The sequence below is a fragment of the Alternaria metachromatica genome (genome assembly GCF_023757995.1).
Source record: "Alternaria metachromatica strain BMP 0045 chromosome Unknown scaffold_3, whole genome shotgun sequence".
Taxonomy (NCBI): Eukaryota; Fungi; Ascomycota; class Dothideomycetes; order Pleosporales; family Pleosporaceae; genus Alternaria; species Alternaria metachromatica.
This window is the reverse complement of record NW_026055494.1, coordinates 1,412,932-1,440,167: the sequence shown is the minus strand read 5'-3', so window position 1 is coordinate 1,440,167 and position 27,236 is coordinate 1,412,932. Positions and strand designations below refer to the sequence as shown.

General features: G+C 52.6%; 10 protein-coding genes across 10 annotated transcripts; 4 read left to right on the top strand and 6 right to left on the bottom strand.

Moving 5' to 3' along the window:
• Positions 1-247: 247 nt before the first annotated feature.
• On the bottom strand, positions 248-1,499 carry J4E83_002133 (uncharacterized protein; the record flags this gene model as incomplete). Its single annotated transcript, XM_049329083.1, has 2 exons — positions 248-1,413; positions 1,466-1,499. 2 exons carry the CDS (start codon positions 1,497-1,499, stop codon positions 248-250), a joined length of 1,200 nt encoding a protein of 399 aa, XP_049192055.1.
• Positions 1,500-3,626: 2,127 nt separating this feature from the next.
• J4E83_002132 (uncharacterized protein) lies at positions 3,627-5,451 on the top strand (the record flags this gene model as incomplete). The annotated part of the gene is made up of 3 exons (XM_049329082.1): positions 3,627-4,075; positions 4,127-4,302; positions 4,355-5,451. The coding sequence occupies 3 exons, from the start codon at positions 3,627-3,629 to the stop codon at positions 5,449-5,451; spliced, it is 1,722 nt and encodes a 573-aa protein (XP_049192054.1).
• A 2,781-nt stretch (positions 5,452-8,232) lies between these two features.
• On the bottom strand, positions 8,233-9,994 carry J4E83_002131 (uncharacterized protein; the record flags this gene model as incomplete). Its single annotated transcript, XM_049329081.1, has 2 exons — positions 8,233-8,718; positions 8,765-9,994. The coding sequence occupies 2 exons, from the start codon at positions 9,992-9,994 to the stop codon at positions 8,233-8,235; spliced, it is 1,716 nt and encodes a 571-aa protein (XP_049192053.1).
• Positions 9,995-10,678: 684 nt separating this feature from the next.
• On the top strand, positions 10,679-11,202 carry J4E83_002130 (uncharacterized protein; the record flags this gene model as incomplete). Its single annotated transcript, XM_049329080.1, has 3 exons — positions 10,679-10,681; positions 10,728-11,112; positions 11,174-11,202. The coding sequence occupies 3 exons, from the start codon at positions 10,679-10,681 to the stop codon at positions 11,200-11,202; spliced, it is 417 nt and encodes a 138-aa protein (XP_049192052.1).
• A 799-nt stretch (positions 11,203-12,001) lies between these two features.
• Positions 12,002-14,112, top strand: J4E83_002129 (uncharacterized protein; the record flags this gene model as incomplete). Its single annotated transcript, XM_049329079.1, has 3 exons — positions 12,002-12,969; positions 13,063-13,762; positions 13,846-14,112. 3 exons carry the CDS (start codon positions 12,002-12,004, stop codon positions 14,110-14,112), a joined length of 1,935 nt encoding a protein of 644 aa, XP_049192051.1.
• A 1,205-nt stretch (positions 14,113-15,317) lies between these two features.
• J4E83_002128 (uncharacterized protein) lies at positions 15,318-17,777 on the bottom strand (the record flags this gene model as incomplete). Its single annotated transcript, XM_049329078.1, has 4 exons — positions 15,318-16,547; positions 16,598-17,029; positions 17,078-17,378; positions 17,431-17,777. The coding sequence occupies 4 exons, from the start codon at positions 17,775-17,777 to the stop codon at positions 15,318-15,320; spliced, it is 2,310 nt and encodes a 769-aa protein (XP_049192050.1).
• Positions 17,778-19,548: 1,771 nt separating this feature from the next.
• J4E83_002127 (uncharacterized protein) lies at positions 19,549-20,736 on the bottom strand (the record flags this gene model as incomplete). Its single annotated transcript, XM_049329077.1, has 2 exons — positions 19,549-20,342; positions 20,409-20,736. The coding sequence occupies 2 exons, from the start codon at positions 20,734-20,736 to the stop codon at positions 19,549-19,551; spliced, it is 1,122 nt and encodes a 373-aa protein (XP_049192049.1).
• Positions 20,737-21,497: 761 nt separating this feature from the next.
• Positions 21,498-22,787, bottom strand: J4E83_002126 (uncharacterized protein; the record flags this gene model as incomplete). The annotated part of the gene is made up of 1 exon (XM_049329076.1): positions 21,498-22,787. The coding sequence occupies one exon, from the start codon at positions 22,785-22,787 to the stop codon at positions 21,498-21,500; it is 1,290 nt and encodes a 429-aa protein (XP_049192048.1).
• Positions 22,788-23,443: 656 nt separating this feature from the next.
• Positions 23,444-23,792, bottom strand: J4E83_002125 (uncharacterized protein; the record flags this gene model as incomplete). The annotated part of the gene is made up of 2 exons (XM_049329075.1): positions 23,444-23,614; positions 23,670-23,792. 2 exons carry the CDS (start codon positions 23,790-23,792, stop codon positions 23,444-23,446), a joined length of 294 nt encoding a protein of 97 aa, XP_049192047.1.
• Positions 23,793-25,439: 1,647 nt separating this feature from the next.
• J4E83_002124 (uncharacterized protein) lies at positions 25,440-26,786 on the top strand (the record flags this gene model as incomplete). The annotated part of the gene is made up of 6 exons (XM_049329074.1): positions 25,440-25,470; positions 25,519-25,538; positions 25,591-25,677; positions 25,724-25,819; positions 25,872-26,499; positions 26,557-26,786. The coding sequence occupies 6 exons, from the start codon at positions 25,440-25,442 to the stop codon at positions 26,784-26,786; spliced, it is 1,092 nt and encodes a 363-aa protein (XP_049192046.1).
• Between the last annotated feature and the right edge of the window lie 450 nt (positions 26,787-27,236).

Genomic DNA, 27,236 nt, shown 5'->3' with positions numbered 1-27,236 from the left:
CATTTTCGATGATGTTGTCCTTGACATAGATCCCCACACTCGACTCAGATACGAAACCTTGGTCTGTAAAGGCAAGATGGGCACTGTTGCACATGGGGGGCTTTTACTAGACATATGCTTGCATACTCTGATCAAACTACAAGAGAATAATTTCTCATAGCTTTCCGAACAGGCATGTCATGCATTCATTCAAGGTGCATACCTAGGTAGTGTTGTCTTCCCGACGTAGCCTACACTCATTATGCAATTATTCTCCACCGTCGCCTGCACTGCTATTATGTCTACCATGTCCGGCCTCGCCCATCTCAGCGCGATCCTCACTCGTCGTCCGACGGCGAGCACCAGTACCGACTGAGTGACCCGGCTTGGGGTGTTCGTGGTGGTCAACCAGAGGGAAGTGCAGACCAGGTTTGCTCGCCAACGCATCCCTAATCTCGTCTACACTTTTCGCCGCCCATCCGGCACTTCCGAGAGTACTCAACGGGTAGAGAAGCTGATTTTCCGGGTGCATTACCAATTCCTCAATGCTCGGAGGCGATTTGCTCATGATGATATCGATGTCCTTCCTGATTTGTAGGCAGAATGCGTCCAGGGGCAAGTCGTTCACATCATTACCGAACGGGTTCTCGATTTCGCGGCCAATAAGCGCAATGCCTAGGATGATGTAGGCTGCAAAGACGCTCGCTGGAATTGTAATGTATCCTAAGAGCTTGTATAGTTGAAATGGAAGGAGGAGGATATACACCCAAGTGATTTGACTAATGGCGATACTGTATGCAAGAGGTAGCGGAGTCGACAGAATGCGCTCAGTGCCCGCGAGCACATCGTTGAAGGTGGTGAGCGCATTGAGGGATTGCGTCTGGTAGATGGAAACTTTGAAGGTTCCGTTGTCATAGATTGACTTCATGTAGACGCTCAAATGGTTGAGAATCTCCAGCGGAAGGTTGCCAAGGGGGGCACGAGAGCGTTTCAGCAGCTTGCGCGGGTTCGACTCAGCCATTGGCAGCCCAAGGAACTGTCCTGCCGTCTTGAAGATGCTTGGCTTCTTGTGCGCGTCTGGCTGGTCGGCGTCGCGCGCAAAGGTGTCTAGGTGACCAACGAGGTGCTTCAAGTCGTCGTAATGCATGTGAGGCTCAAATCGCAGCTTGTGCTTGAGTGCGACTGCGTACGCAGTGATCAAGTTGAGGCAGTTGATCTTGGCGAGTAGGTCTTGTTTGCCGAGCGTGGCGTCCTTCTCATGACGTTCTTCCACGTGTATCCAGATAAGGCGAGCAAGATTTTGGGACGCGAAAGTGAGTTGGGCCCAGTATTTGCGGCCATCATTGTAGCGCTCGTAGGCGGTGGAACTTCTGAAGCTCAATGCTAGACCGACGACAAAACCAAGGACAGTAAGCAATAATTGGTTGACGCTGACTGGTGGTGGTCAATACAGGTTGGATGCTAACAGAGCAAGGATGTGACATACGATCATGCACAAACTTCGAGATTAGAGTAATCATGCTCGACCAGCCGGCTACAAAGAGCAAGGGCAGCACCATCTCAGGTGTTACACTGCCATGAACGCGGAGAAATACAGGCCACTGCAGATGTAGAAGTACGAAGTCAGTATATGTCTCACATACACTTCGTACAGTCAGGACTTACCTTCGAGTGATGATCAAGATCGCGCGGTCCAATCTAGTCAGCATTAGTGACTGTACGAGTCGTCATAGAGAAAGACTTGCGAAGTAGTCGTCGAAGTCTTTATCGCTTTCTTGCTTCTTCAGTGGCGGCCGTGTCGACGCGCCATTGGTGTCATTCGACACATTTGCCGTGCTTTGCATCTTCTCCGCCATCGAGACGTATCGTCAACTACGAGAAGGAAAGGTCTAAAGATCGAGTTTCGTAACTCCTCGAGGTCGAGTTTTAGGCACGCGAGCACCTTATACCGTGTCGCGTGCCCCTATTCTTAACTCTCTCTTCTGCGTCATATCGGCCAATAGAAGTCTGTAGCCCAGAGCTGGCGTTTGAGAAACCCTTGGAAGGCGCTACGTGTCTAATGAAACAGTGATGGCGATGCTGTAAAGGGCAAGGCTGCGATAGGCGGCTCCAATCGAATGCATACCCGTGGCGGGAGTGGTACCTTGGTAGAGCGTAGCCTCCGACTCACATACCGCTCAGCTTGGCAGGGTCCCTTTGCGGGCTTACTAAATATGTAATACGGAGTGAGAAGCGTTGATGGGTTGTCGCTGTAGGTTGCTCTCCCATGGTGCGACTCTGAGTTACAATATGTCCAACATTGCGTCCAATGCGAGGCTACTGTACGTCAAAGCTGTCACAATCCTTTAGCTTGGCATGCGCCGTCTGGTGGTTTCTGGCTTTGAAGTTCGGTGTTATTCACCAGGTAATGAGCGCGTAGATTGGATCGCCGGCTAAGACAAACTGTAATTCGCCTAGAATTCAAGCCTCAGCTGGTCGAGATCTTGTTCAGCGGCTTGGCAGCGTTGGCACTGGCGGCGCTAGCAGACCTCCCTACTGTTCATGAACCGCAACCCAGGTCCATTCTAATCAGGTCTTAGCCGTGTTTTCTGCGCGACGGTCTAAAGAAACTCCAAGAAAGTTTCATTCAGCCTGCAGATGTTTCTACCATCAGCCAAGTTGAGTCCACTGTACCTTGAAGAGATCTTCCATACCAAAGTACGATCTCAATGACCGGCCCGAACCAGGACCAGACCGTAGTTTGAGTCAAAGGCGCACTCTATTCTTTCGAAGAAATCTTCTGATGTACTAGGAGCATGAACTCAGACACAGTCGGGGCCTTTGCTTCTCGCTGCCGTACCGGCTAGTATCACAGTTAAATCCAGGGACTGTAAACCAACACTACTTCAGTATCGGCAAACACCGTTCCTTTTCGTCTCTTTGGCCCATGTGCTGAATGAATCAATGTTTGGAAAGAGAACATGCGTGTGCGCATCTGGATAAAACCATCGGCATGTGCAGCTTGATGTCGGCAGGCTCTTCTTCCTCTTGATCTTCATACTCTTCTCCTTCGCCTTCATTGCCCTCGTTCGTGCCAATTCGGGGGAAGGCTTTCTCGGAAAGGTCAAGGTATGCCGCCTCTCCAAGTGCTAGATCGCCTTTTTCCTTGAAATACTGCAGCTGCTTCTCTCCCGCCAGGCCCTCGTCTCCTAGACACCCATCAAATGCCCGCGCATCTATGAGTTCGCAGTATTCATATCTCGGAGAGCCTCCCACAACATTCTGCAAGATGGTCTTTCGTCCTTCTATTGCTTCCTGATAATGCATCCACGCGGTGAACAATTGCTGTGCATCAGTCGCATCGTCGCTACGACAGTGGCCGCGGTGGATGACGAACCCTCACTTGGGGTGATGGCGAAGTTACCTAGGTATCTAAGAATTCGAAGTGAGGTCTTTGCAGTCCTCTTGGCGTGTTCCGAAGTTCTAGTCTGTGGGCTACCTCCTGAGTGAGCTGGGATGCATTGGCAGTCAGTTGGTGTCTGTAATCGTGGGCAATGCTGATAGCGCGAGTCAGGCTGATCACATGACGTCGCGACTTCTTTTTGTCCCGCTCGTGCAGTGCCGACATCCCACTCGCGACAACGCGCCGGCGATGCGCCCCACCCTCCATGTCCCTCTCCAAGCATGCGAAGACGTACTTGGCAAACCAGTCGAAGTACAGACACTTCAACGCGTTTAATTCCCTCGTCGAAGCGTCCATCCTCCAAAGCAGCGATGCCTCCAAATCCCGTACCCTCCGCCGCCAACCCGACAGCGTCGCCGACAAGCCAATCGCAATAAAGGACAACATCTGCACGAAGAAACTAAAGACTACTGCTTCCTCTGGGATCCTCAAAGACTTTAGCAGCCCATATGACGCGACGGTGGTGAAGCTGCTACAAGATGAAGGTGCCGTGGTGGTAGGCAAGACGAACATGGACGAATTCGGCATGGGATCGCACTCGACACATTCACACTTCGGACCAGTGAAGATGCAGAGATACAAAGGAGAGGATGCAAGTGCGGGAGGAAGCTCAGGTGGAAGCGCGCTTGCTGTCGCGTCGTCGCAATGTTGGGCGTAAGTGTTTGACAGCCGACGAGGACGGAGTATGTGTGCTGAGACGAGCAGCGCGTTAGGTACCGATACTGGGGGGTCGGTACGGCTTCCTGCTGCATATACCGGGGTCGTTGGGTTCAAGCCGAGCTACGGACTGCTGTCGAGATGGGGCGTGATTGCCTATGCGAACTCTCTGGATACTGTCGGGATCTTTGGCAAGAACGTGGCGAGTGTGAAGAGCATTTTCTGTGAGTCTATAGAGATGTAGACCATGATTTCCACATCTCTGACTGAGTCCAGCCAAGGTCAACATCCACGATGCGCAGGATCCGACGTCCGTTCCCAACACAACCCGAGCAAAATTCCGTATAGGGAAGCGACCAACTTCGTTGAAGATAGGCATTCCTCTTGATTACAACATCGACACATTGCAGCCCGCTGTCCGAAAGGCATGGATTGACCAACTCAGACATCTGTGGAATGCTGGTCATACTTTGCACCCTATTCGGTTACCCACAACACAACAAGCACTATCAGTCTACTACGTCCTTGCGCCAGCCGAGGCATCGAGCAACCTCGCAAAGTACGATGGCGTACGTTTCGGAAGTAGAGCCGAGGGCATCGATGGTACACCAGAAAGTGTGCTCTTTGCTAAAACCCGGGGTCAAGGTTTCGGTCCGGAGGTTCAGCGGCGTATACTCCTTGGAGCCTTTTCACTAAGCGCCCAGGCTATCGACAACTACTTCATACAAGCACAAAAGATTCGGAGGCTCGTACAACAAGATTTCAACAGGGTGTTTGCCAGTCCAAACCCGTTGCTCGATGCCGAAGAAACCGTGGCAGAAACAGAAGGAGTGGACGTGATCATATGCCCCACAGCTCGATCAACGGCACCGTCTTTGGCTGAAGTCGAGAATCAGGATCCAGTGCACTCATACATGAACGATGTCTTCACCGTACCAGCTAGTCTTGCCGGGCTGCCAGCAATTTCTCTTCCCACATTTACTCCTTACAAGGAAAAGAGCCAGAGTTCGACGGTCCCGGATTCATTCTTCAACACTGTAGGACTGCAGATCATTGGTCAATACGGAGACGATGAACTCGTTCTGTATACTGCAGAACAGATGGAGATTTTCAGAAGTACTCCGCAGCCCAATGGCAGACCGGAAATAACTGCATGGGGCGGTGGTCTTGAATGGCTTGTGGACGAATTCCTTCAAGCGCTAGGGCCCAGACGTCTTGACGCCGGTGCTGCTATGTGTGAGATGAGCCGGACAGCGTATGTGGCCACTTTCGCTGATAAGAAGAATCCGCTTGCTGCTGAGAGGAAACAGTTTGAGGCGGTTCAATACATTCGGGGAATATGGGGTCATGTGTATGACGAAGGTCGGATATAGAAGGCAAATCGATCTATCAGCCGCACGAGGGTGAATGAGTTGCCTAGATGCATGTGATTTTCAAAGATGTAAAAGCATTTGCTCTGATACGTTCACCACCCAGTCACCACCAGTGTGTCTAATACGTAAGACCTCTCTTCTCTCTGGAGATGTCATGTCAAATGACAGAGACCATCGTTTCCATCGAGATCCTCAAAAGTGTCACTCACTCACTCAAGCACTATTGGGACTCCCAACTATAGCTCGATATTACGTACGCTCTCGCCTCACTCCAAAGACAACACATGCCTGATCCACCTCACTTACGCCGTCAATACCAGAAGTCTCGCGCTCAACATGAGCGTCACCTTCCTTGTGCGGTCCCTTGAGGACGTCAAGTCCGAACGTATCAAGGGGCGCGGTCGATGTACCGCTGGTAAGACTACCATATCATTGTATGGGCTTGGTGAGAAGACATGTGGAGCCGTCCTCTGCGTGGAGGTTTGCTAGAAGATCCTAGTCACCTGGTATGTGCAACAAAGTCTGAGCGAACCGCGGCTGCCGCTCTTATGTTGATATGTTATTGCTTTCCAAGAGTTGTTGGGACCGGGTGGGTGTTTGGCATGGAGTCCACTGGCGTTAGGGGGATGACATACTTAGCAGCTACAACTCACCATGTACCGCGGCAGCCGCCATCAACTCACACGCCAACGGATTGGAAACTACGTCACATCTGGGGAGTGACTAATTGCTTAGACGCTGTTGAGTGTAGTCAAAAGATACATCTCCTGATGTATCATGTCACTTGTCGTTTTCCAGGGTCCCAAGGTTTGCCTAGGTACCTAGGTAAAGTGAAATGCGAGGCTTCTCCCCACGTGTTGCCCACTAGCTGCATCATAGCTCCACTGACGGACCGTCGCGATTGGCTTCTCGGCCATACTACATTGAGCGCTACCCATCGATGCATCATCAGATCACGCGCTTGAACTTGGTGTAGATCTAGATTCTTGACTTCGGTCGCGCGTCCTTCCAGGCATATTCACATGCATGTAATTGACAGCAAAGATCCCACTGAAACAGGACACAGTTAGGAACTCGCTATTCGAGTTGTATGCACCGTACTATGATTCACATGAACATACCGCGAACTGCCAAGTCCGCAATCAGATAGTGCCCAGAAGCGGGGAATGCGTATGCAGTGCCACCACTCGATTCTGATGCAACCAGTGGACGTTTGAGACGTAAGCACCGGATTAGGGGTCACCAACATCATCCCACGTTGGTGGTGCTGTGCCCGTGCCGTCCCATGGCTCTCAAGGCTCCAGAGCAGCGGGTCGTACCTAGGTACAAGCGATCTGCATGATGTCTCACACGTGCAGTGCGTCAACTCAAGCGCTAGAATACGGTGAGGAAGTCAAGGCCGAGGCGTCCTCTTTGTCAGTGGTCAGGCTACAGCGTCGAGCAGAGCGAAGGTGCCGTGGAGCCCGATGCACTGATACGGTTGCAGCGGCAAGTGACTCCATAGCCAATACCATCAAGAGATGCTCGTATCAGCTTGAAGGCTGACGAAGGCTCCTCTGCAACCGGCCCGGTTGAGTATACCGGTAAGTGCGGCATATATGCGAGAGGCAGCCTAGAGCGGTACGTCTCAGCACCTAGCACACCCAGTGGGTGAGCTATCCAGCCATTCACCGGTGTTCCTCAACCAACCAGATGGTCTTCCCCTCCAAGTTGTCTGTTGTGTATGGTGTGAGACGAGCGTGGCGTACGCTTAACCGCGGGAGGTCGAAGGACGGTGGCTCTGATGGGGCGGTTAGCAGGTCGATATGTCACTCTCCATCGGACCCCACCGCCTCGCGCATGACCATTTCGAGTGACAGGGTCTCCACCGCGGCGTGGGTAGGGAGTCGTTACCAAGTCGCGAGCTGGTGGCCAGGTGCTCTATATAAGTGTCTGCCCTCAGCACCTTGATGGCTCATCACGCTCCAACACTTCTACAATCCAACCAACCAAACAATCCAACAACCCAACCAACCAATCAAAATGGCCCCCTGGTACGTCTTCCGACCGACTTTGGTGTTTGACACACGGTGGTGTGCTGCTGCTTCAGGGCTAGCGCCAGCACCGTGATGGACACTCTACTGGGAACATGGAGGGGCTCTGGCTAACAAACGAACAGCAACTGCTCCTCCTGCAAGTGCGCTGGTGACTGCTCCAGCTGCGGATGCGGATCCTGCTCCGTAAGTACATCTTGAGATATACCGACGCGGTGTCTTCCTTACGGTCTGGAATGGCACTAACAACCCGAATAGCACTAAGCGTCAAGCTACCCTGAGCCTCGGAACTCTTCCAGCAACACTTCCATCGAGCGATTCGGAGATGGAACAATGAACACTGTTGGAAATCGGGGTGAACTGCCAATACCAAGGGCCATGACTGCTGGGAAATATTAGATGAGATATGATCATGAAATAAGGACACTCACTTGAAAACCATGTCTCCCCACGTGCTGTGAACATGTCAATGGATCTGCTTGATTTCTGAACTTACCTACTGCGGATGAAGCATCGATATTGACGCACCACAGCAACACACGAGAGGCAGGCTATGCGATGAAAGGGGAACACGCCAGCAATCTGTCGACCCTGTTCTTCTTGGTCATGCTTTTTGCTAGCACATGTCTCGCTTTAATCGGTGTTTGGTACATCACTTGACGGAAATCGAGTAAATTCGTATCAAGGGAGAACGTAAAAACTATGTTCACACAACAAGTCAAGGTAATCATCGAGCGCTCCAACTACTTCAAATATCAAGATGTTGACGAATGTCATCACCAAGCCTCCACTCCTCATCCTTCGCCATGCGATCGAGAGGACTTTGCATGTTGTCCTCGTCACTTCTACGCGTACCAGTCGTACCCGTATCGCTGACGACTGTCACGCCACTCACACTACCGCTAGTACTCTTGCTCCGCCTCTTCTTAAACCAACTCCGTTTGCTCTTTGTGCTCGCTGCATCTGTATCCGACGCTATCGATGCGGCATACTCGCGTCCATCACCCTCGACTAAAGTAGGGTCTGTACTGGATGCTACACTGAGATTGGAGGAGAGCTTTGTGAGTTGATTAGGGTCAAGGTCTCCGGAAGTATCGATTGGGCCAGGCTTAGGCGTGGGCATAGGCGTTGTGTCTGTGGACGATGTCGATTCGACGAGCTCGGCGTCGCGATACCATTTCCGACGGCGGGTATAACGCCCCCAACCATCTTGACCTCTTCGCCCGTCCCTCCACTGTTGAAGTTAGTATCAGAATATTATACCAAGTTACTTTGCTTACTTTATTGTCGTAGTATATCCACGCCGAATCCTCCTTGGACGTGCCTTTGTCAGCCTTGCTGTCTTTCTCCGCGCCTTCAACTTTCCATTCACTGCCTTGCACCCACCGCCATCTCGACTGACCTCCTTCAACTTCAGGCAGTTCGAATTGTTCTTTAGGTGGAACCGGGTTCAGGTGCTCATCCGTCCAAGACGCTCGCTCGTAAGCAAGCATAGAGGATGTCCATCCGATACCTAACCATCTTCGCTGGTTCTCATAGATGGAGAAGGTGAAGCGTACGCCTGTAGATTCGGGCCGACGCTTAGCCGCCAATGAAGCTGCAACCTCCTGCGTGCTCTTCTTTCGAGGTGGCAGAGGAGGCGCACCCTTCCTATCTACTGACACAATTTCGCCAAAGTCTAGTCCAGTTATGAAGGCGCAGGTACGTCGGACTGTTCTCGATCTCCATAGGAGGGTTCGGGTTACGCGGGCTGGTCGTGAATGCCAGCTCAGCATCACTGTGCCTACCGCCAGTACCACTCGCTTCGTAGTCAGGATATAGAACGGCGGTAACGTGAGCGCTATCCATAGTGGCAACACGAAGAGGATTCGGATAAACAGTACCGTGAGCGCTGGACGTGTAGTAGCCGAGGTCGCAGTCCTCTGCGTGGATAAGAAGTCTGTGAGGCGTAGAAAGGGATCTAATAGAATGTTGCAGCGCGAAGTGAAGAGTTTCAGACTATCCACAATCTCTTCTAGGCTTTTGTGATGCTTGATGTTGGTGTCCGACTCGACGCGCTTGTGCGCCTTCTGTCCCTTCTCGCCTGTCCACCCGGTCGACGATAGTGGAGAATACCTTCGCGTGTACATGCCCAGTATCAGCCCAGACACGACGATAATGGGCCCTGCGTATCTCGTCACGGCGTCACCGTACATGACGATGGCCCAGAAGCTTGCGACTAGGAGAAAGCTCTCCCATGGGTCTCCGGTCGTCCATGTCACCAGCCCAGCAAACTTGTTGAGAGGTAGTATGAAGGGGTGCGAATATGCGAGTACGCGAGTGATCTGTGGTGGTGTAGCCGCAAGTAGGGGCGACTTCTGGTGCACGAGTATGGCGGAGCGCAGTTTTGTTTGCGGTGTCGTCTGGGCTAAGTTGGCGGGAGAGAAGCTGGCATACGTCGGGTTGGAATTCGAATCACCGGTTGGCGGCGGGGACGACGCATCGTTGCTGGACCTTGAAGGGGTGGACATGTGCTGTATCCAGGGTGTGTCTATGTGGGCATGAGCATGTTGTTTGCGCAACTCGGTTTTACTTGCATGTGGTTGCAAGTTTGGAAGTTACCAACCTAGTGCTGCCATGCATGGGGTTGTGCGTCATCGCCTGGCTGAGCAGTGGAGGCTGAGTGCCGCGCTCTTGTCAAGCCACGCTCAGTGATTGTACAGGAAGGAAGCCTGCAGCGATGCACAACTGAAGCTCGAGAGATGTTGGAAACTGTCATGCAAAGTCGCACATGACGTTGTCGCCGGGAGTGATGCGGGGATCTTTGAGCATGTGAATGTCTTAGTCCGAGGGCGACTTGCGGAAGCCTCAAGGTGCCTCCCCCGGCGCCAATATCCAGAAGCACTCTGAACGAAGGGCGCACACGGGATGCATCACCGTCATTACCATGTTTGACCGGACTGCACGACTATAGCCATCGTCAGGCGCGCAGAGATGCTTGCGAAGATCGCAGTTTGCGATCGTGCTGTGATTGGCTGAGATCACGTGCCAGTTGCGGAGGCAGACCGAGAGCGCGGAAGGCGACCCAGAATTTTTGGAGATGCCCTCATCGCCAACAGCACCCATCCGCCCAAGACAGACAGGCGTGGCTCTCGCATAGAGTTCGACTGGAATAGCAGATTACACAGACTCTCCTTTCCTCTGCATCTCTTACAATGGTATGTTCCTACTCGCTGTCACACCGTCTGCAACTAACACGTACAGGCCCACCGCATAATAACACAAGTCGTCTTCTCCGGCGCTCGAATAATAGGTCGCGCCGTCTCCGAATCGTACCGTCAAGCCGCCGCGTCGCAGAAATATGCAGCCGCCAGCCAAGGTGGTGGAGGCAGCGGTGGCGCCTTCTCGTCTTCGAACATCACCATGGACGAAGCCTGCCAAATCCTGAACGTGGGTCCCGGAAAGATGGGAAACATTGAAATAGAGGCTGTCACGGAGCGATTCAAGAGGCTGTTCGATCTAAACGATCCGAAGAAGGGCGGAAGTTTCTATCTGCAAAGCAAAATATTGAGGGCACGAGAGAGGATAGAGAGAGAGGTGCAGGGACATCAACGGGTGGCGGAGCGCGAAAAGGAATTAAGGGAAGGGTGTAAGTACCCATGCACGCACCGCATGTGAGACACATACTGACCTGGTGCACCTACTTCTAGTCAAGCCTAAGTTTACGAAAGAAGATTGAGATGGCTCTACATGGAGCAATCTAACTTGGCCGCGGTTCCTCTCGGTCACTCGACCTCGAGGGCGAGACACACAAACTGGACTATGTTCCTGACGAACTACACGGAGTGATGAAGGGAGAATCTGTTGCATTTTGGGCGTTGGGCATAGCGTTTGAGCCTTCTATGTTCTATGGGCACAGTAAGCGATGGCGCTTCGTCATCGAGAGTGTGGTTGGATGGGCATAAGCATGCTTCGGTCTCTCTCCACTCTCCTGCTTCTTACATTTCTTTGCGAGTGTTCAATACTGTATTATCACATGTAACGATGCCATATCCATCAATCGAAGAATACCCCACGGAAACGTTGATTTCGATCACCACCTCGCAGCAGCAGCTGGCACAGCAGAAAGCTGTCAGAGATCAGAACCTATCTGAGTGCCCAGGTGTGGGATATCTTCATCGTACGTATACCGTCTGATGTGTAGCTTCACAAGCTTTGAGCAAGTGTCAGACATGACTGGATGTACATCTCATCCAACATTGCAAAAGCGGAGGACGCCAGCTTCAGTAACTAACTTTGTCTACGGCTCCAAGCACTGACCAATTCAAGTTGCAGTGAACACCGGGTCCCGGTCGCGGGCACCCCACAAATTCACTGGGTCGCGCTAAGGTCTTGGCTTACTCGCATTGTCGTTGGACAAATCTTTCGCGCCTGAGACCTTTATCCCTCCGCAACCCACCGCTATCAGCACCAACCCACAACAACCACTCATCAATTGCGCGCGACAAACCCTCCTCACACTACAAACGCGACACGCCATGGGAGACTCATATCGTCCGTCGCGACCTGCGCGCGACCGCCCGCGACCACTTGCAGACCGCATGACGTTCACTGGCGGTGATGGCGACAACTACCGACCAGGCGGTGCGCGCAACGGCAATCAGTCCCAGTTCACCTTCGAGTCTACTCATCCCGCTCCCCGCTTTCCGCCTGCTAGCGATTCCAATGTGCCGCGGGGTCCTTCCGGTTCTGCATCGTCAAGAAGGCGCGGTCGTGGTGGGGCCTCGCGAGGCTCGTCTCGCGCGGACGGCAGGAACAACACAAACGGATTCCGTAGGGGTGGTTTCAAGAAAGCTGCCCCACACGAGCGCGCCCTTCTGACCCATCGCGACGGCGGTAGTCCGGAACGCGCTCTAGGTGTTGCCGACGGCTCCAACCGGTTCCACAACCCAGATGACATTTCTGACGACGAAGAGGCAGATATGCAGGTAGAGAGCGCGGATTCTGCCGATGAAGATGGCGACGGCGACGCTCGCGAGCCCAAGGCAGCCCGAACGCAAACCAAACGTGCTGATGGCGATTCTGTTCCAAAGTGGTCCAATCCCGACCCGTACACCGCCTTGCCGCCTCCCGATGAGACTACGGGAAAGAGAACCGACTTTGTCAAACTGATCCGGAAGGCCAAGAATCAGGAAGCCGAGAAGGCCGCTGGACACAATTCAGTTGTTGCCAACGACGATTTCATCTCGTTTGGTGACGAGGACGATGGCCGCGACGCTGTTCAAGGCTCCTTGAGCGAGTTCGCGCACATTGACAGCATTGTTGATAGGCAACAGGCTGCTGTAGCTGAACATCGGGCACCACGTCCTGCTAGAAACAACAACAAACGCAAAGCCAATTTGAGTGGTGTCGTGGACGAGTGGCTACCCGTTCCTAACGTCAATCCAACACCGTGGCTTCCCTCACGCGACCCGTATGCGCATCTCGCTAGCGAACCTGAGAAATGGTAAGTTCTCTTTATTTCCACGACTGCATCTGTGGCAGTTATGCAATACGCAGTCTACCTTGCAACGCGATTGTTGGACTAACACTGTGACAGGCTTCATAACGAGATACTCGACTTCTATGACTTCGTCGCACCAAAGCCCTTCGAGCACGAACAACGTAACCGGCTAGTCAACCGCGTTAACAGCGCTATGGGACAACGCAGGTTCCCTCAAGAAAACGGACGCATCTTGTGTTTCGGCTCCTTCCCTGCGGGTCTTTACTTGCCTACGGCCGACATGGATCTGGTATATGTCTCGGATAGGCACTACAATGGTGGAGAACCTGTTGTCGACATGTCTGCGAGAGGGGCCAACAAGAGTCTGCTCTACAAGGCAGCCAGACGGCTCAAAGACACAAGGTTGGCGGCCAACAACAACGCACTGGTCATCCCTGCGCGCGTTCCCATCATCAAGTTCGAAGACGAGCTCACCAAGCTTCAAGTTGACATCTCGTTCGAGAATTTGAGCGGAGTGCAGGCACAAGCGACATTTGCACAGTGGAAGCAGCAATACCCCGACATGATATACATGGTGGCACTCATGAAGCAGTTCCTCGCCATGCATGGCTTGAATGAAGTCCATACTGGCGGGATTGGAGGGTACAGTATCATTTGCTTGATCGTCAGCTACATTCAGCATTCCCCTAAACCGGACAACCTCGGAGAATGTTTCCTAGGATTCCTCAAGTACTACGGTGACTTTGATCTATCCCGCAAACGCATTCAGATGCATCCTCCTGCTATCATTGAAAAGGTAAGTCTTCCCATGTCGCTGTGGGATGAGCAGTGGCCTCCGGCTGCTTTTCCCGCTTTCGTATGCATAGCTAACAAACGCAGACGAACTATGGTATTGATGGCCGCCCAGAAAAATATGACGGCCTGTCCATCCAGGATCCTAATCGCCCAGAGAATAACATTTCCGGTGGATCCCACAAGGTTCAGGTTGCCTTTGATGCCTTCAAAGAAGCGTACTTTACCCTCAGCGATCGTATGCAGGCCGCTCGTTCGGGACAGAATATCGGACCCAGCATTCTCGAATGCGTTTTCGGTGGCAACTACGAGACATACACCAAGCAGCGAGCCCACATGAGAAGCCTCAAGTGAGTGACGTTACGCTGGATTCATTCGGGTACCGGAGACCTTTCTGTGCGAAGCTTGGACGAAGGTTTTGTCCTATCCACTAGCTTCTCTGGGATTTCATCATTCCTTTTGCTCTGAACTTACCTCCTCTGCAGCCAGAATCGGATCAGGACAGTCATTGATAAGAAGTTCGTGAGGCCCAAACATGGATTGACGACTGGGCAAAAGTCACGAAGAACATGATTCAGGCGCAACGGAATGGAACGACGATTGTGGTCTGACGCGCCCACAACAGTTTCAGATGCCAGACAGGTGCGGTATGAGGCGGTGTTGTGGCTAGGCGAGTACGAACGCTCCGGCAGGTCCACTCACCATGCGGACAGATTAGGGCGGCATGATTGTTTCCACCATTGCGCGATACCCAGAGCAATCCACGGCGCTATAGGCGTTCGACAGCTATAGACGTACAACACCCGGACGGATGCCTCATCGACCGGAACAGGCCTCGCACCACCATGTTGATCCCACCAGACCTCGACGCGGCGACACGAGCCCTCCCCGCCACCGATGTTGTCTTCTGTCCGGTTTTAATTGATCGGGAGCGACACGAGATGTCTAATCTCTATACGTTTTCCAAATCTCTGTTTCTTAGTATTGTAGCTGTCCCATGATAAAAACCGTTCTTTTTTTTTCGCTGTTCTTCTGCTCGCTCTTAGGAGCACCTAGATGATACTAACGATACGCTTTATGCGTGCAGTCATACCCAGCCCTGCTACTGCGAGGCGAGTCCGAAGCCTGGTCTGATGCAAGGACGTCGCATTGCGGCTTTCTACGTCAGTCCTCTCTTCAGAAATGTCGCCAGCAACGGGACGTCTTTTCTCATTGAGTAGCAGGCTTTATGCATGCGCTCGAGGAAGAAAGACTGGCCTATTGGAGCAAAGGTAAAATCATGTATGAGCTTCAAGAGGCCCTAACAGGCGTTTCACTCGATTAGAGCTGGTCTGCTTGGATATGAGCAGGATTAGAAAGACTGGATGGTGGATCACAACAATATCAAGATCATTGCCAGCAAGATCGATAGGCTATCAAAGCAGACGCTTTCAAAGGCAGAAGTACTCCAAATAGCGCCAGGCTAATAATGCTCGAGTTATAACATAGGAAACCCACCGTCTCCGACTCCATCAGACGCTCATCACAGCCTACGACATGACTGCATCTGCTACCATGCTCTACAACTCCTTCTTCGTCTCCATGACGGTCTCATTCTGCGCCCTGCTGATGAGGTCCTTCGCAACCGCCGCGCTTTCCCTCCAGCTCCTCTGGCGCTGCCAGAATCTGATCTCGGCAGTACTATCCCTGAGACTGCCCTGCCTAGCTTCTTCTTCGAGACTTTTCCTAGTAATCTCGCCACCCTTCTCACTCAACCTGGGCATGTTCTGCAGCTGGCTGAGGTTCTCCTCAAAGTATTGCTTGCGTACCAGGAAGCGTTCACGACGTTCCTTCTGTAGGCCAGGAGAATCGAGTCTGGACAATACCTCGCGAACGCCCCAGCGGAAGAAGATGAAGAGGTGCTCGGAGAAGAAGACAGTTAGGAGGAGGGCCCATAGCTGAATGTTGGAAGGACTGCCGCTGGGTCCAGTGCGGTCGTTCCAGAACATGTAGACGAGAGCGGATGTAGTGAGGCTGCCCATCCAAGTGAGGAAGGAGAGAGAGTCCAGCCAGGGGCCAATGGTATCAGCGCGCCATGGGGTCGGACGTCTCATCTCAACACAGATCTTCATAGCATCGGCACGAAGCTCGATCCAGTCGTTGATAAGGAAGGAAACAGCGGTAAGTGGCCAAACCACGGAGAAGAGAGACAGGTAACCAAATTGCACGACCATCTCACGAAGGTCGGCGGTAACATCGTAGACGTCGAGTTCAGCCTCCTTACGGACACGGTCAAGGAAGGCAGCGTCCTCAGCTGGGTCATTTTCGGTAGCAGCTGGAGCGGAACCACCGTTCTTTGCAGCCCTGTCGGATTGCATTTCCTTGTACTTAGCAAGACCACGACGCTTGAGGTAAGGAACGATAAGCTCCATGCCAAGGTTGACGACCTGGGCGGTGACTGTAAAGTATATGACTTGCTTGCGAAGACGGTCAGGGTTGATGCTCCAGCTAGAGCTTGTCGAGTTGAGGTGTAGCTGCTTCTCGTCTTCGGCGAAGGGTCGCACAGCAACATTGAAAACGTCAAGGTAGGGTACAATGACCTTGCCAAAGGGTACATAGACGAAGGCAGTCAGGAAGATTCCCAAGTACGACATGATGAAGTTCATGACAAAGATCTTCTGAGTCAATGCTTTCTCGTACGCACCCGCGGTCTCGTAATTCTCGAACTGGGTGAGGCGTGTAGCGGCTTGCGTTAGGAGGGTGTTCAGAATAGGGTTGACGGTTGTGAGAATGCCAGTGGGAATGAATACCTGGCGGAAATTAGTTGCATTCGGATATGTAGGTCTGGAGTGATACTTACGAGAACGCTCTTGAGCGGCCCATTGTAGACCTCAGAGATGAAGACCTCAATGCCAAAGCAGGTCGCAATGACAGCTCCGAGGGAACAAGCCGCGATGATAGCGAACGGGATCTGCAGCAACTGCCTCTGGAAGCGCTTGGATGCCGGGAAGAAGCCAACCTGCTCGCCAGTGACCGGGTCGGTGATGGTCTTTTCAGGTGCAAAGTCCTTCTTCCTGACATCGATCTTGGAGACGCCCTTGACGCCCCAGCGAACGCTCAGGTCCACCTCCTGTTGTTTCCAGTATTCGGTGAAGACGGTGCACCACAGGGCGCTCGCGAGGCCGTAGATGGGGGAAAAGGAGCCGAAGAAGAGCCAGGAGAAGAAGCCGAAGCCGGCAGCGGGGATGAGGAAGGTAAAGTAGGACTGTGTGAAGGCGAAGTAGAAGGCAATCTGGGCAGGTTAGCTTATAGCCTCAGGGGCGATGTTGTGGAGACTTACCTTCTCCCCCAGACGGTTTCTGATATCATCCAAGTCCTCGGTAGTCAGGAAGTACTGCGAGGTCCACTTCTTGATCCAGTCCTTGTTGTAGGCATGGTCGTGCAGCGCAAAGACGGATTCGACATTCTCCCACTCTCCCTCCTTGGGTGTGATGCCAGCGCCGCCTTCAGACGGAGGGTTGGTAATGAGCTGGTATATTATACGCAGTCTCTCGGCCTCGTAGAGGGGCTCTGCTTCGAGCGATTCGCGCGTAACCTTTTCGGGGGCAGCGGTTCGGACACCGTGGATCCAGTCGCGGACTCTGTTCGCGGGTTAGCCACGGTCCTTCCCAGACGCAGTAGAGGGTTGCATACCTGGACCTGTACACCTCGCCGAACAGGTGCTCGTCGGAAGCGACCCTCACGAAGAGCAGGATTGAGTGCGACTCGCCATTGCGCACCTCCGTCTGCAGCCCGACGTTTGCGAGCGCCTCACAAAGCTTCTCGAACTGCGCAATGGCCTTTGTCTTGTCCGTCTTTGCAAAGCGGTAGCTGATCACGTAGTCGACGTCCAGGTTGCTCTGCAGCGCCTGTGATTTGGCCATGTCTGACGACGTGCCCGAGGTCAGCAGGGCAATTTTGATGCGGTAGATGGACCAGGAGAGGTTGGTGAAGTAAGGGATGGCAGCGTCGGTGCTCGTCCCCTCCTTCTGGGTCGACATGCCCAGGAAAGTTGTAAATGGGGGTTGGCCAAGCTACCGGAAGCCAAAACGTCATCGTCGCCTGCATCCCCGCCTACGCCATCCCTGCACCACATCACTGAATCTTGCACCAGCCATAACCAAACAAGATCTCTGCCCATGCGACGACGTATGTCATGCTGCAGCTCCGCATTCCTTGAACTGGAAAAATTGTATAGACGATTACTGCACCAGAACCTGGAAGAACAATAGATCTATTGGTGTGTTAGCGAGCACGCACGCTAGACAGGGAGAAGTGTACTGTAGCCTTTGCCAGTACAGCCTGGCGAACGTCTATCTCTACCGTCGAACTAAGTATACCAGTCTTTGTGCTATGAATTTCAGTATAGCCCCTTCACTGGTACGAATGAACGGCGTGCTCAAGGTCAATGATCGACTCACATGGCTTCTTGCCGCAAGAGGTCATCTTTAACACGGGTAGCAAGATAGCCGTTCTACTGAGTGATCTGATAGAAATCGTGCAGACCTTTAGGATGTAGTCGAATGCCTACCTGCGCTCAGACTATAATTATGTTCCGTCGATGCTCATGCTCACGATAAAGGGATTTCGAGATCTTCTCGTGCAGTCAGCACAGAACATCGATCAGTCAATCAACACATGCATCGTATTGAATTTAGCACTTAGTACCCTTAATTCTCTGACTTCCAGATGTCGCCAAGTATTTCTCGGTAAGTTTTGTGATACTGTATTCATTGTAAAGATATGGTGAACTGACTGCTGTCCCTTTCTGCGAGGCAATGTTTGCTGCCTTGGGTGTTTGTGTGAGAAGCACACCTCTTGATGTCTCGCTTGACTCTAAGCCGCTATTCGGGATATGATTGGAGTGTGTTCGGTCTTTGTATCGCGTATCCGCAGCAATGGCACTGGGGACGGCGTCTGATACTCAAATTGCCCTCAACTAAACGATCTGTCGGATTGACGCCCTTTGGGCTACCCGGTGATCCCTTGCATGAACAGCGACAGTAAAGCGCATACCAGTACCCCTATCCAGAAAAAGGGGCGATTCTTGGACGAATAAGACAGACAACCACTTGACCGGAGGGGCGTATTCCATGGTGTTTGGAGCTTGTTGCATAACACTGCATGCACTATTTTCGACCACCAGCCGCATCCGCCCACGTTGATATGCAAGGCCGGTGTTCGTGTTTGCTTGTGGGAGGTTCCCGCTGTAACGGGCAGATATAGGCGAGTCTGCCTTGTGAGGCAGCCTTAGGCAAACTTCAGGCTTTCAGGCACTCATGCACGGAATTTACCCCTCCTTCGTGGGACGACGTTCACAAAGAGGGGTATTCAGGAATTTTGCTCTGATGTATAATTACTAGGTATTTGATTGCTCTGAAACTAGTAAGTGAAACTTACTGTCTTTGCCAGTCATAAACGTATGGAGAAGAGTGAAAAAGGAACAAGAAATGACCAGCTATCATCGACCTAAGAAGTCTCTAGCTGAACTTGGAGAACTGCATGCAAATACCCACCCAACCGCTTTATCCAATATAGAGCCATGCAGAACAGGGGGTATCGTCGTGCGTATGCAGAAGCGACCCGTAAAATGAGGATATCGAACCACCAACGCCCATGATGACACCACCTCCCAAAGCATACAGATAGCACCACCCAATCAACGCCTGAAATCATATCGTTAAACGTATCGAATTGATGGATTACGACGACCCCATCAACTGGTCCACCCGTGAAGCACACTGCGCCTTTGTAGAAACTAGCCGCGCCCCGCTATTTTTGATGTATTCCCTTAGAAGTATAGTCCCATCGGCGATTGATAGCTCCCATAGTGGCCTTGAGTATTCCTGTGCCGGTGAGCTCAGCGTTCCCGTCACCAGTGAAAGGCACCGTGTCGACGATGTCCCGAGGAACTCCCAAGCCCTGGCTCTGCGCTATTTTGATAAGGCCATCATCGAGTTGCATGAGATGCTCCCTCGCACCAGGTTCCTTGCCAACCTGGAAAAATTGGATGCCAAGTTGGTGTGGTTTTGCATCCTCATGGTCGAGCTTCCTGGCGGCGTTGATGATGGGAGTTTCAAGATCATCGGATGGCACACCATCAGTGATGACGATGATGTTCATGGGCTTGATACTATTGTCGAGCATGAATCGCTCGAGATAGGACTTGAGAATCTTGTTCAGGCGCTGACCGGTCGGTGTTGCACCCCTGGGACGCACTGTCTGAAAGATCTCGATGACGGTACTCGCCGATGTGACGTTCTTGTAAATGCTAGAATCGGGGTGGTTGAGGAAGTAGATGTCGATTCCGTCTGCATCACGCTTGGTGCAGATCGGTGCAATCACTTCAAGAGCCTTGCCAGTCTCCTTCCAAGAGCGGCCGGCCATGGATCCAGAATCATCGATGAGAAAGACTGTATCGAAGCTTCGAAGGAAGTCATAGGGATCGTCTTCTTCGATATCGGTAGTCGGGGCTGGGTATACTGCGGGGGCATTCTGAGCTGGGCCTGGTGTATACGCCGGCGGGGCATCGCGGTTAGAACTAAAGGGATTCATGCTTGAGCTGTCTGGCAAAAGGTCAGCTTCAGGAAGAGCAATCGTAAAGTGTATGTATTATGTGGGGTAGTGCTTACTGGGCCTTCGTGTAGCAGGTGACGCCGAGTCAAACGGGCCAGGGTATGAGAACGGTGCAAGGCCACTGTCGCGGGATGCAGAGTTTCTCTTGTTCACCGGTGCACCTGTAGGCGCATTACCAAGCATCTGTCCAGCGCCTTCTGTGTCCCGTGGGCTATAGCTATTGGTCGACTTGGACGCCTTGCGTGTCGAAAAGGTCTTCTTCAATTTGCCAAACATACTTCCAGACTTTGGTGATAATGGGTAGTGTTGAATGCAGGGAGTGACAGCGTAGGATAGAGAGTTGGCGTTGTCGAAATACTGAACGGTGGCAAGTGAGACAGACATTGGAGCAGTGGCCAACGTTAAAGTGAGTCAGAGCAAACGGTAAGCACAGGTGAAAGCTGGTTTGCGCAGGTTACCAGTGTCCTGATGGAAGGGACGTGTTGTTCCATGGTTCAGGTGAATCTATATACTATTCACAACCCACAATGCGAAAAGTGTATATGCGCCTTGTGTGTGCCTTACGATCGGCCTTGGCCATCGATGGATTGGGAATGGAAGAAATATCCGGTAGTCGCGACCAGAAGCTGTGCTGTGCAGAAAGAAACTCAGGCTGATTGCTCAGCCACCATGGGTCCGAGGGTAGGCCCAATCACGCCTCTTGCATAGCCGAGCCAGCCTTTCACGAGTCGGCTCACAAGCATTTACCGTTCAAAGAACGAACCACGAGTAAAAGACTTGAGAATTTAAGGGTGCAATGAACCATTGCACTTAGTCCAAAGAACATGCGTCACAAGGGTGCAGGCACTGACTGGGTTAACAAAGCGGGTTAGACTTTCTCTATCCAGCGCCTCAAACGGGAGTATCCTTCCTTCCTTCCAGGATCTCGCGTGTTATTGAGGTCTCAAGGCAGACACAAAACCTCATATTCCTCTAGCTTTGCGATCCCTAGATTCTATGCGGCGCCTACAATATCGCGTGGCTACGGCACAGGATTCCTAGCAAAGATTCTGTCCTAGCGTCGAACACATGATCGAGGCGTTTTGAGACCATAGCTGTATGAGGCTCAAAGGTCTCAAAAGCTGCCTTGATGGTGTACTGTCTTCTTAATACACGTCCCTCGCTGTCCAGTCACGCTCCACAGCCATGAAAAGATCTCTGACCGCCACATGCCTGCTGAGACAGCTACTTGGTGTCCTCTGATGACTCTTACGCGCGACGGCAGTAGTAAGCGCCCGATTACCCGTTAAAGACTTTGGGTGAGCCCACATGACCGGTCGCTTGGCTAGCTGCCAGGCATACTCACTGCGGTGGTTGTTCCAACATTCCGCGCAGATTCCAATGTCGAGACTACCTGTATCGAGGCTGAGCTGATTTTGTATAAGGTCAAGAAGTGGGAGTATGCGTCCGCGCAGTCCGCAATGTCCGTGATTGCTATCGACCTGGTAATTGGAACACTGGCGAAGTGATGACAGAAGTCGATCGATGTCTCCAAGGTAGTACGTCGGCTCTGTATTATCGTAGATTTTGCCTTGCAACCGTACAGTATCGATCTTGGAGAAGAAGCGAACCATCTCTCCTAGCTGAAACGAGTCGCATTGTAGCGATGTATCGTACCAGAGCTTGCATTGGCGTTCGCCAGACGTGTACAGCTTGAGGAAGTGAGCCTGTACAGAGTTGATGGTCTCCAGTATGTACTCTCGTCTCTGTATCAGCTCGTCTTCGACGCCGTTTGGTATGTCCCACCACAAGGCTTTTGTGTGATCCTCCTCTGTCCCCGGTCGCCACTGGACCGAGTCGCGTATGATCAGATGCTTCGAGTACCGCGTTACCCACGATGGATGATCGAAGAGGAGACCGACGAAGAGCTTCTGCCGTATCCTTTCTTCCGTTTGCGCTGGGGCTGGCTTGCCTCTCGACTTGGCATCGATGAGCTGCAGGTATTTTTTCCTTTGTATGTGCTTCGACAAGCCCGCAACAGCATCGAATCGGTCGGCTACGACGGCGAGATTGGCGAGGTTGGCTATGGGCGGGTTCGTGACGGCAAGATCGAGGCCATGGATGGCGCGGAGGAAGTCTGCAACCAGGTTGCGGATCGAAGAGGCTTTGGCAACGGCTACACGACCGACGTTGACGATGGCTATGTGAGGAAGCACGTGGGCAGGCGCATCTGCAATCTTGCTATAGCTACTCAAGGCAAGTGCTTCCAAAGCGGCCGTCAGCCGCTGCCCTTCGTTGAAGCGGTCACTCAGCAGATTCTCAAAGTACCGCGAGTTCTGCTGCAGGGTCTTGGAGTCTACGCGATACGAGAAGCGCTGTCCGCCCTCTTCCTGGGCGACATCGAGGATGAGGTCGCCATCCGCCGCGATGACTAACGCATCCTCGTCGTCCGACATGGTTTGGGATTGGTGCTGTGAGTTCTCAAGGCGGATTTCCTCATGGGTAGGGCCAGAACATTATGGCTCGATGGGATGGCAATTCGCTTTCCGTGTGTTGGGTGAGGAAGAAATTGGGAGAGAGTGAGGTCACAGCCCGCCCGCAGCTGAAGGCTGAGCGGCGGCCGCTGCGGAACCAGCCAATGAGCGGAGACTTGCCAGCTACGCCCAGTGGCGTTGGGCCGACAGCTAGGCGGCCTCTACACCACTTCACACCGCAAGCAGACCATCACCATCCATCGCCATTTGCACTGCCGCTGCTTAGCTAGAGTCCCTAAGCAGGCTATTCTCTCGTTAGGGCGCGAAAGCTTTGGAGCACGTGACCTACATCCCATGAGGTAAGATATCATCACACTTTCAATCATCATCAAGGCAAACTTGTAGTCGAAAGAAGTGTTGATTTGAGCAACGTAACAACTCCACGCTGAATGCATATGCCGGGTATCCTATGCGAAATGGCCACTGATCTGACGCCCCCAAACCCATTACAAAAGAGATAGTAGCATGAGGAATACACCCCAGCCACACTGAGACCCAGTAACCGGAATCATGGTTCAACTGCCTCCGCGACGTGGTGGACCTTCGTGTGTTGGCAGCGGCCAGCCACTTGTGCTTGTCTAGCACTTTCGGGAAGGAAGCTTCATCCTCATCCACTCATCGCCGACAATGGCATGACCCACGCGTGACTCAAAGAACAGACGTTGCTTCTGTGCGCGTTGGACGTAGGTAAGACGACGCCTGTGTACCCTGCCCTTCTTGTCGCGTGTGTATTCGTACTTTTCTTCTCCCTGTACAGTCGTTAGTATGACGTTGTATCAAGACAAAGATTAGAGGGGCACTTACGATAAGGGCCCAGAGGGACTGCTCTTCCGGGTTCATGTTGCAGTGGTAGGCTGGCTTGGGAAGGGGCTTCTCGCCGCTGAGCCGGCTGTAGATGCTGTCGACACTGGAGCGGACGGACAACATGGTGAAGTGTGTAGTGGCTTTGAAGTGGGTCTCGAAGTGGTGGCTGGAACGCTCGCCGCGGACGGCTTGGGTGTACGTTACCGGACGAGCTCGAGGTCGTGGTTGTAGTTGAGGTATACAGGAGTGTGAAGTTGCAAAGGCATGAAGGAGGGACGGGTGAGTAGTTTTATGCGGGTGAGATTGTGCTGCACAGTGTTTGCAGCGCGAACCGTAGTTCGCTACGTTTGTTGAAAAAAAGCGGTGATTTTAATCGCGCAAATCGGTAAGCGGTACCGGCTTTGTGAGGACCGTGGACCACACGATGCAGCCAACACATGCGCAAGGGATTCGTGGGGATTATATGTGAGTCGGCCAGCAGTGGAACGGAAACAGGTAAGCCTGGGGGCATCATGGGACACCCACGGGGCTCCCAGGTTAGTTGCGCCAACCGCGATAGGCGGGCAGTGAGATGTTCCAAGCCGCATGCCCAGCGCGGCCAGTCCAAAACGCATCTCCAACACTCTGACCTAACCCAACCACGAAGCTGCCGATCGAGTACAGATTGCACAACCAGCGGCCAGAGATTGCATCACAATAGTGCGCTTATCTTGGCGCGTCCCGCTACGCAACGTCGTTGCGCGGCGCCCAGAAACGCGGAGGCTTGTCGCAAAAAAGCGGCGGGCTACGACGACTTATATAGAGGACCGCGCACTGAATGTGAGGCGCAAGAGAGGATCTTCATGTCCAAGACTCTTGGCTGTGATCTACAGGTGAGGATGCGTGTAACGTGGAGCCAGATCGGGGCTTGGAGCTTGCGTGTGGGAGAGAGATCTGCGGAGGCTGGCGCACGAAAGGTTAGAACGAAGCGCCATCCCGCGTTCATCACAGAGCCTCCACGACGCATCAGTTCGGCCTGCGGCCTCTTCCATCACCCTTTACCCCACGGAGTCATTGGTTCTAACTGGTATGGGATGATGGTTTAAACCTTACTGTCCCAATTCAACGTGTCGCTTACCCAAACAATCAGCTTCTAATCTCCCTGTCCTGCAGCGTCCAAAAGTAACCTCTCCCAAGATTGCATGGCACGTCGTGATCGGCTTCTGGCTGTCACACGCGGCTTCCAAAGGTTGGCGCTAGTGCTTCGTGGTGACAAGGAGTGATGTGACGGCAAGTGTTGACCCCTATCATACGCTTCCGTGCACTGTTGTACCTGGAGAACCATAGGGGCAAGCGCACTGCATATTAATGGCTCTTGGCACTCTTAATGAACTACGACGCGATAGTCGTTATACACACACTCGCTGGAAACGTCGCAAGCATCGAGACCATGCCCTTCCCCCTACCTTAGTGTTCTGTACATGCGCGGTTCGTATTACACATGGAAAGTCACGACTACAGAGTGACTTCTCAATCACCGAAACCGCTTGCGACATCGGAGTCCTTGCAAACGGGCTGAAAAGAGCATTCACTGTCCATGTTGCTGAAGCGTCAGGGCGTTGTAAATAATAGGCAGTCGTAGAGCGATGCTCGGCACAAGGCGGCCGACGTCGGAGGGGTTGCGATAGCGGGGCAGGGAATACTGCTTCGTGGGGTAGCTTCACGAATCTTTGGCAAATCCTCGAGAGCGCGCAACCCCCTTTGTTGGATTCCAAGCATACTCAACTCATCATGACTGCCCACAATATTGTTGTCCTTGCCGGTAAGCCACATTTCCAAGTCCGTACAGCTGTGCGCTAATTCCATACAGGTGACGGTGTCGGCCCAGAGGTAGCAGCAGCCTTCGCACTTTCCCAATGCGCCTACTGACGCACACATCCAGGTCGTCGCTGAGGCGATGAAGATTCTCAAAGTCATCCAAAAACATACCGACAACACCTTCAACTTCAAAGAGCACCTTTTTGGAGGAGTAAGTTTCAAGCTATGACGTATGGGACTTGTCTTACTAGTTCTAGTGTTCGATAGATGCACACAACAATCCTCTCACGGATGAAGCCCTCGAAGCTGCAAAGTCGGCCGACGCCATCATCCTCGGTGCTGTCGGCGGGCCGGTACGACTCTACAACTCCACACTCACCCGACGCCATCTGACAACTTGTATAGAAATGGGGAACCGGCAAGGTGCGCCCTGAGCAGGGAATCTTGAAACTACGCAAAGAACTCGGTACCTTCGGAAACCTGCGGCCGTGTTTCTTCGCCTCCGACTCGCTCATCGACGGCTCACCCCTAAAAGCCGACAACGTTCGTGGCGTAAAGTTCAACATCATCCGCGAGTTGACTGGCGGTATATACTTTGGCGAGCGAAAAGAAGATGAGGGTGATGGCAAGGCCATGGACACAGAGCCTTATAGCGTCGAGGAGATTGAGCGCGTCGTACGGTTAGCGGGTAGTCTCGCGTCTGTCGAGGACCCGCCTGTCCCGGTATGGAGTCTGGACAAGGCAAACGTTCTGGCGACATCGAGATTATGGCGGAAAACCTTTGAGCGCATCATGAAGGAAGAGTACCCACAACTCGAGTCCGGCACCCACCTCATCGACTCGGCGGCTATGCTTATGATCAAGAGCCCAAGGGCACTGAATGGTGTCGTGGTAACGAGCAACTTGTTCGGCGACATCATCAGCGACGAAGCCAGTGTCATCCCTGGAAGTCTTGGTCTGCTTCCAAGTGCCAGCTTAGGTGGCATCCCAGACGGCAAGACCAAGCTTAACGGAATCTACGAGCCTATCCACGGTACGTTTTTTTTTTTGTTGGCGCGCCGCTGCATCTACGCTTGCTTACAATCAATAGGTTCCGCACCCGATATCGCGGGCAAAGGCGTCGTCAACCCTATCGCAATGATCCTGTCCCTCAGCATGATGTTCAAGTACTCTTTATGTCAACCAGAGCTTGCGCTGAAGATCGATGAGGCCACCAAGATTGCCATCGACAACGGCATCCGAACACGCGATATCGGCGGAAAGTCAAGTACGGCCGAAGTCGGTGATGCGATCGCTGCGGAGCTAGAGAAACTTCTTTAGAAGTAGATTGGCCGCGAACAATATACCTCAATAAGCGTTAAGCGTGGACAATAGATCAGTGCATACGACCTCAACTAGCAACACGGAGAAGAGACACGTCTCGCTTCAATTCGGAGTGTTCACTCTTGTCATACATGTCAGGTCAAGCTCAAGATCTAGTATGTTTGAAAACACCAGGAGCAGTGACATTTTGCGGATCATGTCCGGGAGGGGTCCTCTTCGCGCTTCGAAATGTCTTTGCTGTTTTTTTGTGAACCCGAAGAATATCATATTTCAGCACAAGTTTACCATCGAGCTCATTGATGTGCGTCAGGATAACAAGATCGTTGTTCGTGGAAGACATGTCGTTGTCGGCACACAAGAAGGGATTGCCGATTACGTCCTTAGCGACGGCTTACTATTTACAGGGTAGCAGAGCATAAGTCGACGTTCATTAGCCGGCAAATCAAC